At 46.6% G+C, this 21,321-nt stretch overlaps 1 protein-coding gene across 1 annotated transcript in view; it reads left to right on the plus strand.

Annotated features, from left to right (window-relative positions):
• The window catches only part of LOC147115586 (uncharacterized), a 217,811-nt gene that overhangs the window by 96,548 nt on the left and 99,942 nt on the right, over window positions 1-21,321 (plus strand). The window contains exons 9-16 of the mRNA XM_085989605.1: window positions 946-1,008; window positions 8,951-8,986; window positions 11,343-11,375; window positions 12,703-12,774; window positions 14,947-15,000; window positions 15,491-15,553; window positions 16,708-16,752; window positions 18,656-18,709. Coding sequence (XP_085845731.1) covers window positions 946-1,008; window positions 8,951-8,986; window positions 11,343-11,375; window positions 12,703-12,774; window positions 14,947-15,000; window positions 15,491-15,553; window positions 16,708-16,752; window positions 18,656-18,709 — 420 coding nt within the window. The remainder of the gene's footprint in view (window positions 1-945; window positions 1,009-8,950; window positions 8,987-11,342; window positions 11,376-12,702; window positions 12,775-14,946; window positions 15,001-15,490; window positions 15,554-16,707; window positions 16,753-18,655; window positions 18,710-21,321) is intronic.

Consider the following 21,321-nt stretch of genomic DNA (forward strand, 5'->3'; position numbering starts at 1 on the left):
GTCAAGCAGATAAGAAGTAGGCCAGCCAGGTGAAACAGTAAAAGGGTTTATTCTATCATATAAAGGGATGTAACTAATATTCTGCAATTTGGATTCTGTGTCCAAAAAAATTCCTCTAACTTGGATCACTGCTCCTCCTTGCTCCTCCACTGCAGGACTATCTTTCTGCCACTCTACACTGACCTTTGGAACTCTCTCCCAAATCCACTCTGCCTCCTTCTCTCGCTTCCTTCAAAAGCCTCTTAAGAACTAATCGTTTCTCCTGTGCTTTTGGTCACTCTCCCTACCCCTGACTATCCCTTTAATTTATTGTCATCTGCTCGCTGTCCTCGCCAGTTCTTCTATGTCAGGGATGCTTTACAAATGCAGGGTAATTTGTTTGAAATGAAGTCTCATTTAAATAAGGTCCGAGGAGACTAATGCAGTCTCAAGTATGTGAACACAAGTTAAGCCACAGAGAATCAAAATGACTTGTATCTGGAGCTCTCCACACTTATGCTATAACATTGCTCTCTCACTTTTTTATGCTCCCTTTTTGCTTCCTGCTGTACAATTACCTGAGACATTAGGAAGTTGCCTAGAACATAGAACATCCAAGGTATTATTGAAGTAATAAATTAGCTTTTAATTATTCCCGAACTGCTTATGAACATAAACCAATGACAAAAAGTAACTTGTAAGTAGGAACTAAATAAAGTTTCATCCTAATCATCCTCAGCAGTTCCTGAGAGAAATTACACTTCAGGCTGTTTAAAGGCAGTCATAGAATCATGAATGATAGAGCACAGAAGGAGGCCATTCAGCCCAACGTGTCTGTGCCGACTCTTTGAAAGAGCTGTCCAATTAGTCCCATATAGAATCAGGCAGGCACCGAATGCAGGATGTATCCTCGACCTGTTATAATGTATCATAGATGGTAGAAATAAATTCTTCTTTCCCTCCTAGGGTCTTCCAGGAAATTCAGGTTCTCCGGGTATTGCAGGACCGAGAGGCCAGCCAGGTTTTCCAGTAAGTAGATCAAGGTTAAGATGACATTGCATCACTATTTTATAGGCACATCCTAAGGTTCAATAACTGGCACTGAAATAAAGGCCAGCAATGACACTTTAATCATAGAAGCAACCAGTTTTAAATCAGATCATGACAGTTTCACAAAAAAGGATGAACTCCTGAAAATAGGTTAATTCAGGCATCATTGAGCGAGAGAATAGGTGTTAGCAAAGGAGATATGGCAGAAATTGAGGCTTTATAAGTTGCTGGCATATGACAACATCTGGCAAGAAATTCTTGAGCCGGTAAAGATAGGCGTACTGTATGAGGACTGCCTGAACCTTTCATCCATGGGCTGAAGGGAACTACCCACAGCACTGGTCCATCCCTGGGAACTACCCACAGCACTGGTCCATCCCTGGGAACTACCCACAGCACTGGTCCATCCCTGGGAACTACCCACAGCACTGGTCCATCCCTGGGAACTACCCACAGCACTGGTCCATCACTGGGAACTACCCACAGCACTGGTCCATCCCTGGGAACTACCCACAGCACTGGTCCATCCCTGGGAACTACCCACAGCACTGGTCCATCACTGGGAACTACCCACAGCACTGGTCCATCACTGGGAACTACCCACAGCACTGGTCCATCACTGGGAACTACTCACAGCATTGGTCCATCACTGGGAACTACCCACAGCACTGGTCCATCACTGGGAACTACCCACAGCACTGGTCCATCACTGGGAACTACTCACAGCATTGGTCCATCACTGGGAACTACTCACAGCATTGGTCCATCACTGGGAACTACTCACAGCACTGGTCCATCACTGGGAACTACCCACAGCACTGGTCCATCACTGGGAACTACCCACAGCACTGGTCCATCCCTGGGAACTACCCACAGCACTGGTCCATCACTGGGAATTACCCACAGCACTGGTCCATCCCTGGGAACTACCCACAGCACTGGCCCATCCCTGGGAACTACCCACAGCATTGGTCCATCACTGGGAATTACCCACAGCACTGGTCCATCACTGGGAACTACCCACAGCACTGGTCCATCACTGGGAACTACCCACAGCACTGGTCCATCACTGGGAACTACCCACAGCACTGGTCCATCACTGGGAACTACCCACAGCACTGGTCCATCACTGGGAACTACCCACAGCACTGGTCCATCACTGGGAACTACCCACAGCACTGGTCCATCACTGGGAACTACCCACAGCACTTGTCCATCACTGGGAACTACCCACAGCACTGGTCCATCCCTGGGAACTACCCACAGCACTGGTCCATCACTGGGAACTACCCACAGCACTGGTCCATCACTGGGAACTACCCACAGCACTGGTCCATCCCTGGGAACTACTCACAGCACTGGCCCATCACTGGGAACTACCCACAGCACTGGTCCATCACTGGGAACTACTCACAGCACTGGTCCATCACTGGGAACTACTCACAGCATTGGTCCATCACTGGGAACTACCCACAGCACTGGTCCATCACTGGGAACTACTCACAGCACTGGTCCATCCCTGGGAACTACCCACAGCACTGGTCCATCACTGGGAACTACTCACAGCACTGGTCCATCACTGGGAACTACCCACAGCACTGGTCCATCACTGGGAACTACCCACAGCACTGGTCCATCACTGGGAACTACCCACAGCACTGGTCCATCCCTGGGAACTACTCACAGCATTGGTCCATCACTGGGAACTACTCACAGCATTGGTCCATCACTGGGAACTACTCACAGCACTGGTCCATCACTGGGAACTACCCACAGCACTGGTCCATCACTGGGAACTACCCACAGCACTGGTCCATCACTGGGAACTACCCACAGCACTGGTCCATCACTGGGAACTACTCACAGCACTGGTCCATCACTGGGAACTACCCACAGCACTGGTCCATCACTGGGAACTACCCACAGCACTGGTCCATCACTGGGAACTACCCACAGCACTGGTCCATCACTGGGAACTACCCACAGCACTGGTCCATCACTGGGAACTACCCACAGCACTGGTCCATCCCTGGGAACTACCCACAGCACTGGTCCATCACTGGGAACTACCCACAGCACTGGTCCATCACTGGGAACTACCCACAGCACTGGTCCATCCCTGGGAACTACCCACAGCACTGGTCCATCACTGGGAACTACCCACAGCACTGGTCCATCACTGGGAACTACCCACAGCACTGGTCCATCACTGGGAACTACCCACAGCACTGGTCCATCACTGGGAACTACCCACAGCACTGGTCCATCACTGGGAACTACTCACAGCACTGGTCCATCACTGGGAACTACTCACAGCACTGGTCCATCACTGGGAACTACTCACAGCACTGGTCCATCACTGGGAACTACTCACAGCACTGGTCCATCACTGGGAACTACCCACAGCACTGGTCCATCACTGGGAACTACCCACAGCACTGGTCCATCACTGGGAACTACCCACAGCACTGGTCCATCACTGGGAACTACTCACAGCACTGGTCCATCACTGGGAACTACCCACAGCACTGGTCCATCACTGGGAACTACCCACAGCACTGGTCCATCCCTGGGAACTACTCACAGCATTGGTCCATCACTGGGAACTACTCACAGCACTGGTCCATCACTGGGAACTACCCACAGCACTGGTCCATCACTGGGAACTACTCACAGCACTGGTCCATCACTGGGAACTACCCACAGCACTGGTCCATCCCTGGGAACTACCCACAGCACTGGTCCATCACTGGGAACTACCCAGAGCACTGGTCCATCACTGGGAACTACCCACAGCACTGGTCCATCACTGGGAACTACTCACAGCATTGGTCCATCACTGGGAACTACTCACAGCACTGGTCCATCACTGGGAACTACCCACAGCACTGGTCCATCCCTGGGAACTACCCACAGCACTGGTCCATCACTGGGAACTACTCACAGCACTGGTCCATCACTGGGAACTACTCACAGCACTGGTCCATCACTGGGAACTACCCACAGCATTGGTCCATCACTGGGAACTACTCACAGCACTGGTCCATCACTGGGAACTACCCACAGCACTGGTCCATCCCTGGGAACTACTCACAGCATTGGTCCATCCCTGGGAACTGCCCACAGCACTGGTCCATCACTGGGAACTACCCACAGCACTGGTCCATCCCTGGGAACTACTCACAGCATTGGTCCATCACTGGGAACTACCCACAGCACTGGTCCATCACTGGGAACTACTCACAGCACTGGTCCATCACTGGGAACTACCCACAGCACTGGTCCATCACTGGGAACTACTCACAGCACTGGTCCATCACTGGGAACTACCCACAGCACTGGTCCATCACTGGGAACTACCCACAGCACTGGTCCATCACTGGGAACTACCCACAGCACTGGTCCATCACTGGGAACTACCCACAGCACTGGTCCATCACTGGGAACTACCCACAGCACTGGTCCATCACTGGGAACTACCCACAGCACTGGTCCATCACTGGGAACTACCCACAGCACTGGTCCATCACTGGGAATTACCCACAGCACTGGTCCATCACTGGGAACTACCCACAGCACTGGTCCATCACTGGGAACTACCCACAGCACTGGTCCATCACTGGGAACTACCCACAGCACTGGTCCATCACTGGGAACTACTCACAGCACTGGTCCATCACTGGGAACTACCCACAGCACTGGTCCATCCCTGGGAACTACTCACAGCACTGGTCCATCACTGGGAACTACTCACAGCACTGGTCCATCACTGGGAACTACTCACAGCACTGGTCCATCACTGGGAACTACCCACAGCACTGGTCCATCACTGGGAACTACCCACAGCACTGGTCCATCCCTGGGAATTACCCACAGCACTGGTCCATCACTGGGAACTACCCACAGCACTGGTCCGTCACTGGGAACTACCCACAGCACTGGTCCATCACTGGGAACTACCCACAGCACTGGTCCATCACTGGGAACTACTCACAGCACTGGTCCATCACTGGGAACTACCCACAGCACTGGTCCATCCCTGGGAATTACCCACAGCACTGGTCCATCACTGGGAACTACTCACAGCACTGGTCCATCACTGGGAACTACCCACAGCACTGGTCCATCCCTGGGAACTACCCACAGCACTGGTCCATCACTGGGAACTACCCACAGCACTGGTCCATCACTGGGAACTACCCACAGCACTGGTCCATCCCTGGGAACTACTCACAGCATTGGTCCATCACTGGGAACTACCCACAGCACTGGTCCATCACTGGGAACTACCCACAGCACTGGTCCATCCCTGGGAACTACTCACAGCACTGGTCCATCACTGGGAACTACCCACAGCACTGGTCCATCACTGGGAACTACTCACAGCACTGGTCCATCACTGGGAACTACCCACAGCACTGGTCCATCACTGGGAACTACTCACAGCACTGGTCCATCACTGGGAACTACCCACAGCACTGGTCCATCACTGGGAACTACCCACAGCACTGGTCCATCCCTGGGAACTACTCACAGCATTGGTCCATCACTGGGAACTACCCACAGCACTGGTCCATCACTGGGAACTACTCACAGCACTGGTCCATCACTGGGAACTACTCACAGCATTGGTCCATCACTGGGAACTACTCACAGCACTGGTCCATCACTGGGAACTACCCACAGCACTGGTCCATCACTGGGAACTACCCACAGCACTGGTCCATCCCTGGGAACTACTCACAGCATTGGTCCATCACTGGGAACTACCCACAGCACTGGTCCATCACTGGGAACTACCCACAGCACTGGTCCATCACTGGGAACTACCCACAGCACTGGTCCATCCCTGGGAACTACTCACAGCACTGGTCCATCACTGGGAACTACCCACAGCACTGGTCCATCACTGGGAACTACTCACAGCACTGGTCCATCACTGGGAACTACCCACAGCACTGGTCCATCCCTGGGAACTACCCACAGCACTGGTCCATCACTGGGAACTACTCACAGCACTGGTCCATCACTGGGAACTACCCACAGCACTGGTCCATCACTGGGAACTACCCACAGCACTGGTCCATCCCTGGGAACTACCCACAGCACTGGTCCATCACTGGGAACTACCCACAGCACTGGTCCATCACTGGGAACTACTCACAGCATTGGTCCATCACTGGGAACTACTCACAGCATTGGTCCATCACTGGGAACTACTCACAGCACTGGTCCATCACTGGGAACTACCCACAGCACTGGTCCATCACTGGGAACTACTCACAGCATTGGTCCATCACTGGGAACTACCCACAGCACTGGTCCATCACTGGGAACTACTCACAGCATTGGTCCATCACTGGGAACTACTCACAGCACTGGTCCATCACTGGGAACTACCCACAGCACTGGTCCATCACTGGGAACTACCCACAGCACTGGTCCATCCCTGGGAACTACCCACAGCACTGGTCCATCACTGGGAACTACCCACAGCACTGGTCCATCACTGGGAACTACTCACAGCATTGGTCCATCACTGGGAACTACCCACAGCACTGGTCCATCACTGGGAACTACCCACAGCACTGGTCCATCACTGGGAACTACTCACAGCATTGGTCCATCACTGGGAACTACCCACAGCAGTGGTCCATCACTGGGAACTACCCACAGCACTGGTCCATCACTGGGAACTACCCACAGCACTGGTCCATCACTGGGAACTACCCACAGCACTGGTCCATCACTGGGAACTACCCACAGCACTGGTCCATCCCTGGGAACTACTCACAGCATTGGTCCATCACTGGGAACTACCCACAGCACTGGTCCATCACTGGGAACTACCCACAGCACTGGTCCATCACTGGGAACTACCCACAGCACTGGTCCATCCCTGGGAACTACCCACAGCACTGGTCCATCACTGGGAACTACCCACAGCACTGGTCCATCACTGGGAACTACCCACAGCACTGGTCCATCACTGGGAACTACCCACAGCACTGGTCCATCACTGGGAACTACCCACAGCACTGGTCCATCACTGGGAACTACCCACAGCAGTGGTCCATCACTGGGAACTACCCACAGCACTGGTCCATCACTGGGAACTACCCACAGCACTGGTCCATCACTGGGAACTACCCACAGCACTGGTCCATCACTGGGAACTACCCACAGCACTGGTCCATCCCTGGGAACTACCCACAGCACTGGTCCATCCCTGGGAACTACCCACAGCACTGGTCCATCACTGGGAACTACTCACAGCATTGGTCCATCACTGGGAACTACCCACAGCACTGGTCCATCCCTGGGAACTACCCACAGCACTGGTCCATCACTGGGAACTACCCACAGCACTGGTCCATCCCTGGGAACTACCCACAGCACTGGTCCATCCCTGGGAACTACTCACAGCACTGGTCCATCCCTGGGAATTACCCACAGCACTGGTTCATTACCAGGAACTACCCACAGCACTGGTCCATCACTGGGAACTACCCACAGCACTGGTCCATCCCTGGGAACTACCCACAGCACTGGTCCATCACTGGGAACTACTCACAGCACTGGTCCATCACTGGGAACTACCCACAGCACTGGTTCATCACTGGGAACTACTCACAGCATTGGTCCATCCCTGGGAACTACCCACAGCACTGGTCCATCCCTGGGAACTACCCACAGCACTGGTCCATCACTGGGAACTACCCACAGCACTGGTCCATCCCTGGGAACTACCCACAGCACTGGTCCATCCCTGGGAACTACCCACAGCACTGGTCCATCACTGGGAACTACTCACAGCACTGGTCCATCACTGGGAACTACCCACAGCACTGGTCCATCACTGGGAACTACCCACAGCACTGGTCCATCACTGGGAACTACCCACAGCACTGGTCCATCCCTGGGAACTACCCACAGCACTGGTCCATCACTGGGAACTACCCACAGCACTGGTCCATCACTGGGAACTACCCACAGCACTGGTTCATTACCAGGAACTACCCACAGCACTGGTCCATCACTGGGAACTACCCACAGCACTGGTTCATTACCAGGAACTACCCACAGCACTGGTCCATCACTGGGAACTACCCACAGCACTGGTCCATCACTGGGAACTACCCACAGCACTGGTCCATCACTGGGAACTACTCACAGCACTGGTCCATCACTGGGAATTACCCACAGCACTGGTCCATCACTGGGAACTACTCACAGCACTGGTCCATCACTGGGAACTACCCACAGCACTGGTCCATCACTGGGAACTACCCACAGCACTGGTCCATCACTGGGAACTACCCACAGCACTGGTCCATCACTGGGAACTACTCACAGCACTGGTCCATCACTGGGAACTACCCACAGCACTGGTCCATCACTGGGAACTACCCACAGCACTGGTCCATCACTGGGAACTACCCACAGCACTGGTCCATCACTGGGAACTACCCACAGCACTGGTCCATCACTGGGAACTACTCACAGCACTGGTCCATCACTGGGAACTACCCACAGCACTGGTCCATCACTGGGAACTACTCACAGCACTGGTCCATCACTGGGAACTACCCACAGCACTGGTTCATTACCAGGAACTACCAGGGCATCAATTCATCAGGAGCATACTGCATCATTGGTTCTAAATGCAGTAACTTCGATGAACTTCTTTCTGTTCCACAGTTTATGGTGGTGGAACAAGGCAATTTCATTAAATTGTTTACTAAGACATGTCCGAATAAATGCGATGTTAATTCCCCAATTACAATAATTGTGAAACAAATGCTGACATTGAAATGTAAATAAAAAATGAAATTTTAAAAATTTTTTGCAATGTGCCTAGATTTCTTATCCCAAAGGAAGAAAACTAGAATTAATATTTACAAATCATCTTTCTTACCAGGGCCGCCCCGGTTTACAGGGGTTACCAGGTGAACAGGTAAGTTTTTAACTATCTTGCGGCCTGAAAATAATTTATTTTAAATGTTATACTGTTTCATTCTGATGATAAAATGTGAACTTATTGCATAATGGTTATGTCTTTGTTAGGAGTTAAACTCTGAATGATGGCACTGTAAACACTCCTGTTTTGGAGCATAAATCTAAATAATGTGTGGGCGTTCTAGTGAATTACTTTGCATTAATGGTATCAGTCTAAATGATTGATAATGAAGCACTTTACCCAGAATGTGCTGCCATAGAACATCACAGATGCCCCATGGCATTCTGGAGAGGAATACTTCACTGATGCACAGGGAAAGATGGGTACCGCTGAACTCTCATATAGGATAGATTTAGTGACACAATCACGCTGTTTGATCGCTTGAGTCGGCTGATACTATGCGATGGGATTTAGTCTCTCTCCTTTGTGGTACCTTTAAAGCCAGTTGTCAGTCTCCACAGTGTAGTAACAGGACAGATTCAGAAAAACATTACTGTTTGGAGATCAGAGGAAATACTTAAAATAAATCCTCAAGTATTAATGGTAATTATCATGAGTTACTAAGGAATACAATTGTGAGGTCCTAAACGTCATTATTAACGAGTAGATGAATGCTAAGTACATCCCACTATATAGGAAATATAAAGAGAAAATGCTGGAAATGCTCAGCAGGTCAGGCAGCATCTGTGGAGAGAGAAACAGAGTTAATATTTCAGGTTGATGATCTTTCGTTTGCACTCTGTATAGGAAACAAGCTTTCCACTATATAGGAAACAAGCTAACACCTATCTTATAAAGGGTGACAAAATATATACTGGCAACAACAGTCCCATTAGTTTCACATCAACACTAGGTAAAATAAAATGGAATTGATTATCAGGAGCAAACTTGAGGATAAATATCAGATATATTGCAACCAACACAGATTCAGAATGGGAATGGGAAGATCCTGGATAAGAAATTAGCTGGAGGTAGGAAGCAGAAGGTACTTGCCAGTGGAATAATATCATTGTGGGGATGCACTGAATTGGATTGGTGTTGGAACCCTTACTGTTTCTAATTTACATTCATGGCATGGATTTAGAAGCTGAGTTTAAATTGGAGGAGGGGGAAGTGACTCTGAAATGGTTGACAGTGGACTTGGAAAGTGAATTATATTAAATATCTAAGTGGCTGGATCAGTGGTAGATGAAGTTCAATAGGAATATAAGTACAAAGCATTGCAATAGAAAGAAAAAGTGGCAATGCATGTACTTCATGAATAGTGTTTAAAAAAACAAACAACTTACATTCATATAGCAAAATGTACCAAGGTGTTTCAGAGTTGGGGGTCAGATGAGACAGAAATAAGAGAGAAACTAGTATAGGTCACCAAAGAGATAGGTTTCAAGTAGGCCTTTGAAGATAGGAATGGATGCAGTGAGACGGGCAATGTTACGGAGGTGGAAATAAGCGGTCTTAGATATGGTGCGCATATGTGGTCAGAAGCTCAATTGTAAGGAAGGTAGAATCAGCAGTTGGCTAGCATTTGAAGAGAAGAGGGTGCAGACAGGTATGTACAGCTCAAGGAGATTGCAAAGGTAGAAATGGCTAGGGCCATGAAGGGATTTGAAGATAAGGATGAGGTTCTGTTGTAAGAGACCTTGGGGTATTCATACACTCGATGCTTAAGATGCCCAATACTGAATAGCAACAGAACAAATAGTATGCTCAACTATAGTGGCAAATAAGTAAAGTACAAGTTGAGGAAAGTCATGCTTAAACTGTGCAGTGTTCTAGTCAGACTGCACCTTGAGTATATTGTCTAGTTCTGGTCCCCAAGACATAAGGGAGACATTCAGCACTGGAGGTGATGTTGAGAAGAACCATGGACTGAATTGAAGTGTCAGAGGACTGATTATAAGAAATGACTGGAAAAACTTGGGCTTTTCCTCATGGTGTCTTACATAGTAAACCATACAGTAAAGGTAAATCCACATCACTACTTCAAACTGAACCACGACAGTAGGTCAAGAGGGCCACAGGTTGAAACTAGCGAAAGACAAATTTGGGATTGATAGCAGGAAGTTCTTCACAAGAGCTCAACCTGTAAAATGGACTCCGGGGTTTGGGTAGTGGAAGCAAAACCCTGTAATTATCTAAGGAATAGTTGGATGTTGTGATGGGTCTTTCTGGATGGATGAGTTGAAATGGCTTATCCACCTTGAGTAATCTTGTGATTTGAAATGTAGTTGCCCGATTTGTATTTGAGTGTGTATTTGGGCCCACTGAACTGCTGCTGATTTCAAACCTTCCCGAACAGGCCACAGTGAGAATTTCCTTTCTGAAATACATATTTTATATTTTTTGACAGGGCATTGTATTTCCAGGACAAAAAGGCGAGAAGGTAAGAGAATACATGCTTCATTCTGTGCGAGTATTTTCAATATACAATGGGATAGTACTTTTAATTAACGAAGTATTCCCCATAGATGTTTATCCAACTTTGAATCTTTTGAAGGTCAGTAGCCACAGAAGATAAAACTTCCAATTTGGATATTTTAGGATATCGAAATAACCTTATAAACTATATTGCACATCCCTAACCAATCGGATTTCTCAGGTATTGTTCAAATTGTCAGTATTTTAATTGATGATTTATAGCTGTAACTTTCAATCCTGTCCTTAAAGAGATATTCATCTGCCTCACCTTAAGTAGACGTATCGGCGCCGCTTTACTTGCTTTATATTGGAATTAAGTTAAATAATTAATTTACGCAGCTATTATCCATTCGATTTTGTGACCTGGGAGTGCTGAGGACAGCAATTTACCCCCTTTATTTAGTTCGTATTGCAGCTAGTTACAGTGCTGACAGATATCTATGGGTGGGGCTGCTGAGCTTGCTAAAGTCACTGTTCTCACTAGCGCATCCTGCAGGCTCGTCGCAGTGGTGCAGCCCTGGTTTCAGACGGACAATCATGGTTTCGTGCTCTTCTGTTCTTTGTCCTGTGGCGTTGTTTCAGTGAGAAAAGATGTTATTTATTATTTAAGCTGATAAGAGACACTGATAGCAAAAAACTATATTTTTGAAGGCGAAGGTTATGCGACAAGGTCACTGTTATAGTGAGTTTGAACGTGCTTTCAGAGTAGACAAAACCATTGTACAGAGACGATAAGTGCTTGTCTGTTTAGTGCCGACGGCCTAGGCTCAAGGATGACACAGGCTGACCGAGAATCCCAAGCAGGAATCCTGCGTGAAGCTTACGTCTGATACACTGTGCCCTAGTACAGTACCCTAAATCTTTTAGATTGATACTGTGTGAATGAGGCGGAGCTGCAGCAGATTCTTCTATCCCCTCTATAAAAACCACAGAGGTCTGGGTCATCCACCAGCGACTCTTGTGGAACTGATTCAGTCATGATCTTCTAGAGTACTGTCAGTGTATAGACCTCCCTTTCTCATTTCCTCCCCACTCCATCCGCAGACCATTGAATGTATTTAATTTTAGTCTAACCTATTTTTGTTTTGAAACAATAATGTCCTTCAAAGATAAACTTAGAACTTGTGCTGATTTCAGTATCCATCCTTGTGCTTTTTTTTCTTGCTGTGATATTTGTGAACTCTGCATTATTACCATTGTCATCTCATTTCATTGTGTGAGCATTGGATGTCAGCCTGCATGTCTGTTATTCTCACAATTTTTACCCCTGCTTATTCCCTCCTTCTCATCAGGGTGAACAGGGTGACCCAGGACATGTTGAACTAATCCAGCCTCCTGAAGAAATTGTCTTTAAAGGAGATCAGGTATAACCAACAACAAACAGGCATTCAGCACCTACATTATGATGTGATGACACAATGGTCCATGGTTATCTCAAAGGCCCGTGGGCATGTTTGTTTGGCTCATATCTCCAGTCTATTTTAGCTGTAAGGTCTGTTTGCACAAACATCACCATTGTAAGAATGTAGGTACCTTTTCATCAATACAGAATGTCACCAATAATCTGTCACAAATTCAAACAGGATATTGCTTACCATATAACATTTGAATTAAGTCTTTACTGTAGTAAAATCTACAAGGATTGTGCTTTCTCGCCAAGTTTGTGAAAGAAAAAGAACTTGCATTTATATAGCACCTTTCATGACCTCAGGACATCCCAAAGCGCTTTACAGCCAATAAAGTACTTTTGAAGTGTAGTCACTGTTATAATGTAGGGGAATGCAGTAGTCAATTTGCGCACAGCAAGCTCCCACAAACAACAATGAGCTAATGACCAGATAATCTGGTTTTAGTGATGTTGGTTGAGGGACAAATATTGGCCAGGACATCCGGGGATAACTCTCCGGCTCTTCTTTGAAATAGTGCCATGGGATCTTTTACATCCACCTTGGTTTACTGTCTCATCCAAAAGATGGCACCTCTGACAGTGTAGCACTCCCTCAATACTGCACTGGAGTGTCAGCCTAGATTTTGTTTCTGAAGTGGGACTTGAGCCTTCTGACTCCAAGGCAAGAGTGCTGCGACTGAGCCACGGCTGACACTTTACGTTGTCCTCAGAATGTGAGAAAGGCTGGGTCATAAGAACATAAGGACATAAAAGTTAGGAGCAGGAGTAGGCCATAGGGCCCTTCGAGCCTGCTCCACCATTCAATAAGATCATGGCTGATCTTCGACCTCAACTTCACTTTCTGCCTGATCTCCATATCCCTCGATTCCCATAGAGTCCAAAAATCTATCTATCTCAGCCTTGAATATACTCAATGAGCATCCACAGCCCTCTGGGGTAGAGAATTCCAAAGATTCACAACCCTCTGAGTGAAGAAATTCCTCCTCATCTCAGTCTTAAATGGCCGACCCCTTATCCTGAGACTATGCCCCCTTAAGATAATGAAGGCGCTGCAAGTACCCAAGAAATGGAGATGAGGCTAATGTGATCCACTTTAAATCCAGTCTTCCAGAGTTATACTAATAACGGTTTCTGAAGAATGAACTATTCAGTCCCCCATTCACTGTCACCTGGGATACAAATTATCTAGCTCCGCTTTGCCTGCCACCAGTGTCAAATTATCTCACCCCCCTCTATCTATCACTAGGAATACAGAGTTATTCACATCTGCCTCTGTGTTAGCCTGGTGGACAGGGAGAGAGGGGAGCAGGTTTCTTCAGATTGGGATATCTGCAGATATAGCAGCGCTTCTAATGCCCACTGTCGTCCCTCACAGAAAGGGTCAGTGTGTTATGGTGAAATTGCTTTCCAACTTCCAATGCACTCATACTTTTGGTTGAAAGGTAATACTGTAGATAAATAATGATTATGTTTGATCCTCATCGTATCAATAATTGCACATTCACTCATCATTGACATCGTGTATTAAATTACCACTCAAAACCCTCTAAATTATGGATTCACTTCTTGTAAAGAGGGGGCTGATTGCCAACTCTTTTTCCTGTTGTTTATCGACATGGTTTTATGTTCAGGTCCAAGGGCTTCCATGTGAGCCCTTTACTTGTGTTCAGTTCTATTCCTTTTTACGTACAAGGTAGGCAATTACCCATCTGAGGAGGGGTAGCTTATGGATTCTTAATTGACTGGTTTACCTTGATACCCACTCTGATCTGGCTCAGTGTTGTTCTCTAGAGTGAATGAATTACCCAAATGAATAGGACAGCCTGTTGGATAAAGACACCACCTGCTAACATTGTTGGGGTTAGCTGTAGTGGAACAGTAAGCCATTCTGCTGCATGGACACTGTATCAACAACATTAAATGATTCAATGTAAATAATCCTGCTGAATAGATATAATACAAATATGATATCTTTATTCTGCAAAAATTCATAGATAAATCTGTCAAATATATTAATGCATAAAATAGTTTTGAACTAAAAGCAAATTACTCATGCCATACTTTGTGCTACTATTTTGCTCTACCTAATATTGAATCACTGAATAAATCAAAAAACTTTTTCTTTCAGGGTGAGAAAGGCCCTAGAGGGCCCCCTGGGCCTATTGGATTTCCTGGACCGTCAGTGAGTACAAAACAATTTTCTGCACAAATTTGTCGTTGCTGGGTCAGAATCCCAGAGTTTCCCACCTCCCCATTGTTGTGGGAGTGCCATCGTCAGAAGGACTGCAGTGGTTCAAGGAAAAGGGTCATTGCTACCTTCCCAGTGTGCCGGGGGATGGGCAATAATGCAGCCTTGCCAGCATTGCCCACATCCTCACAATAAATGCTAAAAAGATAAACTCATTACATGCTAAAGCATCCTTCCAAAGAGAGAGTACAGATATGTAAAAAAAAAGAGGAATGATAAACGAGCCCTTTTCTCATTTATTCAGATTCACTTTTAATTAAGGCAATCATTTCAGCCTGTAGTACGTAATGTGAATCTATGAAAGCTTGTTTTTAATATAAAATTCATTTGTGCTTCCTAATAAACTTACTTGTATTGTAAATTCACTTAAATAATTTCGGCCCAAGTGAAATCTAATTTATTTTTTCTCTTTATTCACATCTAGGATCTCCCTAGCTATCCTGGTGAAAAGGGTGAAAAGGGTATCATTGGTTTCCCTGGGGATCGGGTAAGGAGCAATACTGATTTTTGATCTATGTACAAATACCTCCTTCATATTACAGAACCCCTTCCAGTAGAAAATGTGTTGCAATATGTTGGGACTGGTGGTGTGCAATACGCCCAAATTACATTGCAAGGTGGTTCTACAGTATTGATGGGAATGGAGTATAAACTGTGCAGAAGCACTTTTGTGAATGCCTGTTTCTTTTTTAAAAGTCACAAATCATGACTATCATTTCAGGCCATGAAAAGAAAATGTCCAAACGGGCCAGATAAGTACAAGGAACATAGGAACAGGAGTAGGCCATTCAGCCCCTTGAGCCTGTTCCGCCATTCAATTAGATCAAGGCTGATCTGTATCTTAAATCTTTCTACCTCCCTTGGTTCAGTAACCTTTAATACCCTTGCCGAACAAAAATCTATCAATCTCAGTTTTGAAATTTTCAATTGACCCCCAGCCTCAACAGCTTTTTGGGGGAGAGAGTTCCAGGTTTCCACTACCCTTTGTGTGAGAAAGTGTTTCCTGACTTCACCCCTAAACGGCCTAGCTGTGATTTTAAGGTTATGCCCTTGTTCTGGACTCTCCCACCAGAGGAAGTAGTTTCTCTCTATCCTATCAAATCTTTTGATCATTTTAAACACCTCAATTAGATCACCCCTATACTCAAGGGAATACATGCCTAGTCTATGCAACCTGTCCTCATAATTTAATCCTTTTAGCCCTGGTATCACTCTGGTTAATTGGCGTGCAAGGTCAATACTCCCTCCAAGGTCAATACTCCCTCCATGACTTATGTAGGTGAGTCCCTCATTCAAAAGGCCATGATTCATGGGTTCTTGGTGGTTATGAGCCTGCAGTATTAATTGCCAATAATGTGGCAATCTGCTATATGAACTGTTTTTATGGGAAGTGAAAGTTCCACACTGGTACAGAGGAGTTTGTCTTCAGATGTTGGGATTAAGGCAATTTTTTGGGAGCCGAGAAGATTTGCACTGCATCTAGCCTGAGCTCTGACTAACCCGAAAGTGTTTAGTGTCCAGCATTGACCTCACTCAGCTTCAACATTGCCACCAAAAATTGAAAATATTTTAAATTAAAAATATAATTTTTTAGGACTGGTAATTGTCCTGTGTACTAATGGTGATCTGTTTCTTTTCAAGGGTGATCCTGGGAAGGAAGGCTTGTCAGGTGTTCCAGGAAGAAAGGTTTAAAATAACTATCCTTTATACCATCTTCATGTATATTTGATTTGTGATAAAAAGTTGCCTGAAACCAGTGATAATATGTTGGTGTTTTGAGATGTACAATGATTTCTCCGAAATGTTTGAGGTGAAATTGAGACAGCCTTATTTTCGGACTCGCTTTGACGTTAATATATAATACAAATATGGACAGAATAACAATCATTATTGCTTGAAGAATATTTGTACTGACGAAGTCAGCCATAAACAACAACAAAAAATTACATTTATATAGCACCTGTAACATAGAAAAATGTCCCAAGGTGCTTCACAGGAGCATAATCAGACAAAAATGGACGCTGACACAAAGAAGGAGCTATTGGGACAGGTGACTAAAAGTTTGGTCAAAGTTGTGGGTTTTACGGAGGGTCTTAAAGGAGGAGGGAGAGGTGGAGAGACGGAGAGGTTTGCAGAGGGAATTCCAGAACATAGGAGGCTGAAAGACTGCTGCCAATGGTGGGTGAAGGGAGGTGCACAAGAGGCCGGAGTCCGAGGAATGCAGAGTTCTCAGAGGGGTTCTAGGGCTGGAGGAAGTTACAGGGACAGGGAGGGCTGAGGCCATGAAGGGACTTAACGACAAGAATGAGAATTTTAAATTTTAGAGGCTGTGAGCCCAGGAGCCAATGTAGATCAGCTTGCTCAGGGGTGATGGGTGAGTGGGACCTGGTGCAGGATAGGAAACAGGCGGCAGAGTTTTGGATGAGCTGGAGTTTATGGAGGGAGGATGAGAGGCCGGCCAGGAGAACAGTGGGATAGTCATGATTGGAGGTGACAAAGGCATGGATGAGGGTTTCCGCAGAAGTTGGATGGAGGCCGCGGCGGAGGTCAGCAATGTTACAGTAGGTGTTTATTCCGATGAAGAGGATATGACGTTGAAAGCTCAACCTGGGGTCAAGTAAGATGCTGAGACTGCAGACAATCTGCTTCAACCCGAGGCAGTGGCCAAGGAGGAGACTGAATGAAAGGAGCCCGTTCATTGTTTAAGTAACATTGCTATGCAGCTAGGGCCTGGCCTTCTCTGATAGGCGCAGGAAGTGTTTGCTCTCTCCAGTGTGCCACTGCATTGGTGACAAGTGTGATGTGTCGCCAGTGTCAAGTTTCTGGGTGCACATCTCATTGAGTTGTACATGAAAAAATGGCCCCCTGTCAACTGTTCCAATGCGATTGGCCTTGAAGTGTTGCTGCTTCAATCGCTAGCTGTTGTAGGGCAACATCTTATTGTCTTGTTCGTAAAGAAAGAAAGACTTGCATTTATATACAGGAAACTCTCGATTTACCGGCACCTAAATAACCGGAAATCTCTGTTAACCGGCAAAATTCAGGAGTAGGTTCAGGAAAGTTTTACTTCATATTAGTGGCCGTTCCTGGATCTGCGGCCGTGTAACCGGGGTTCCTGCACCTGTTGCTATGCAACAGGGACGCCTGGATCTGTGGCCGTGTACGGGGCTCTCATACCTTTTACTATACCTCTCTGTAATCCGGACTTTTTGATAAACCGGCACCACGCCGGTCCCTTCGGTGCCGGATAAAAAAAGAGTTTCCTGTAGCACCTTTCACGACCACCAGACGTCTCAAAGCGCTTTACAGCCAATGAAGTACTTTTGAAGTGGAGTCACTGTAGTAATGGTAGGGAGTGATCCAGTTGTGCTCTATAACTACCTATACCATCACAAATACAGTGAACGTTTCGCCAGTAGAACAACGTAGCTTTACAGATTCTCAGATCCTCCAACTTTCTTTGTTTTAGCAATTCAGCGATAAGGTCATAAACATGTTCATCTAAAATAACCTCCCTCGAGTTTTAGAATATAAACCCCGGTTTACCTTCACCAACCTAACCACTAATATTTCATCCTATCCATTTTAGGGACAACTTGGACCCATTGGTAGACCAGGATTAGATGGATATCCAGGGACAGAGGTACTTTGTCAAATAATCTTCACTGTGATTAACAAATGCTTACCTGTAGCAAAGCAGCTAATTCAGATAAATTAATCAAATGATTTTACATCCCAACCCTGCCTGAACAATCTCTGTTCATTTTTGTTAAACTTAAAAAAATATATATGTATTTCCCTACTGTGCTTTATTGGAATCAGGAAACAAATATCCATCAACTGTTTAATAAAGGACTACAACAGCCTATAGTCTTATTTCAAAAGTCATCTTTCAGGGGACTATTTAGTACAGTAGGTCAGCACACTGTCAATTCACATTAAGTTCTGATCCAGTTCAAATCAATGCAATGATTTTGTCCTCTTTTGGCTGTAGAGCTCCTAAACGAAATGAGCTTGGCCAGTCACAATCTAGTTCAAAGTGCTGTGGACCTGTGGTACAAAATTTCTCATAAATTGGTCGTCTCATTCAGAGAGGTCATAAGCAGATGTGAACAATATTACACTAGTGCTGTAGGCGGGTTTAAAGTATATTGTTGAGGCAATAGAGGGCAGCTTTACTTCACATGTGTTTGTGGGGTTGCTTGATGCTGACAGTAGATGCTCAAAATTGGAAAAGTGTTCCATTCCGCAACTGGAAATCTAAGGACTGGATATTGGCCCAGAAATTCGGGTCGGAGGCTTCCCGCGGGTGCAAGCCCCCGACCTGCACTAACCTAGCGCACCGACCGTTGAGCTGTGGGCCCGCGTGGGATTCCGATCCTGGGCCTCCTCCAACTGCCGGCGCGCAGTGCTTGCGTATCCCAGGGGCGCAGTTAGTTCGATGCATCCCCTGGGATCACGTGGGCCATGGAGAGCCAATGGTAGCAGGGAATGCTTTATTCATAAGTTTGACAGGAAGAGCTGTCAAACCTATAAATACTATAAGCCCCAAAACATCACTGAAACTTCAAATAATTTTTTTTTAAACCACATTTTAAAAATAACTATAAATTACGTGAAATAACTATTTTAAACAATAATTTAAATTTTTGAAAATATTAATTACATTTTCTAACGGGGCTAAAAATAAACTTACGTTTCTTTAAAGTATTTAAAAATAATAAATCTGTGGAAAAAAGTTTTAATTTTAATTAATTCACCACTTACCTTGTTAAAAGCAGGCCTTGCGCCTGCTTTTTAAAAGTGTAACTGCTAGAGACTTACCCTCCCGGGAAAAAAAACATAAGTTCGATGCGCACGCACTGCCTCTCCGGCGCACGCGTTCCACCTCTCAACCCCTTCTTTCAGGGGAACGGAAGTGCCGGTTTCCCGCGCATGCGCAGTGCATGCAGGAAACCGGCACTTCCATTGGGCTTACAGGTGAGTACCCCATGCGTACTGGAAGTGGCTCCGATCCCAGGGGGTGGTGGGGAGGGTGGTCAGGTACGATCCCTGACCCTGTGGGTCTTTGTATGGGTGCTTCTGATGGGACGGCGGGGGGAGCTTGGATGCCCAGGAGAAAGCACTCCTGCTCCTCCTGGCCCACAAGCAGTGCAATGAAAGCACTTACCTTCTCCCCGAAGCTGTCCTCGTCTCCCTTCAACTATCGGGTTTCCTGAGGCCTGGGAAACCCAGCTGGCCACTGTTAACGATAGCAAAATACTGCAGATGCTGGAAATCCGAAATAACAACAGAAAATGCTGGAAAAACTCAGCAGGTCAGGCACCATCCGTGGAGAGACATTTGAGTTGACGTTTCAGGTCGAAACCCTTCTTCAAAACTGGAAAGAAAAGAAAATAGATCGAAGGCAAGGCTGCGATCGAACAAAAGAGACAATAAAAGGTATTCGAAGCCAGGCGAGATGGTAATAGGCCCGTGGAGACAAAAGGCAGCTGAGATTAGGTGTGAAGTGTACTGGCAGGTAAGAGACAGCTGCCAGGTGGGAGAGAGAAACAAAAGGAAAGGGGGGGGGGGAGGAAAAGGACCCAAAACAAAGGGGTGGAAAAAATTATAAGTAAAAAAGTAATAGGGGCCGAGGTTATGATCTGAAATTGTTGAACTCGATATTGAGTCCGGAAGGCTGCAAAGTGCCTAGTCAGAAGATGAGTTGCTGTTCCTCGAGTTTACGTTGAGCTTCCGTGGAACAATACAAGAGGCCAAGGACGGTGAGGTCCGAGTGGGAATGGAGCGGTGAATTAAAATGACAGGCGACCGGAAGCTCGGGGTCACCCTTACGGACTGAACGGAGGTGTTCCGCAAAGTGGTCACCCAATCTGCGTTTGGTCTCCCCAATGTAGAGGAGACCGCATCGTGAGCAACGAATACAGTATACTAGATTGCAAGCAGGTTATATCAGAGGCTGCCAACCTTATTGAAATATTTAAATTGCCAACCCGCCTCCTGGGAGTGGGTTGGCTGCCTGCTCCTTGTCCTGCCTCCGTTAAACCCAGAAGTGGGCAAGTTGGGGTCGGGTTGGGGTCGTGTTTGAGATTTTTAAAGTTTTTAACATCTGACCCGACCCCACCCACGCATTTTGGGGGTTAAAATTTGCCCCTAAGTTTCATATAAAAACTGATTCCTGTTATTTGAAAATGTTTTGGGTGAGCATTTAAGTGACTTCTTCAGTTTTATTTTTTAAATAAACTTTAATGAGAT

Source organism: Somniosus microcephalus, chromosome 6 (assembly GCF_052327205.1).
Source record: "Somniosus microcephalus isolate GS21.2 chromosome 6, FLI_Smic_1.0, whole genome shotgun sequence".
NCBI lineage: Eukaryota > Metazoa > Chordata > Chondrichthyes > Squaliformes > Somniosidae > Somniosus > Somniosus microcephalus.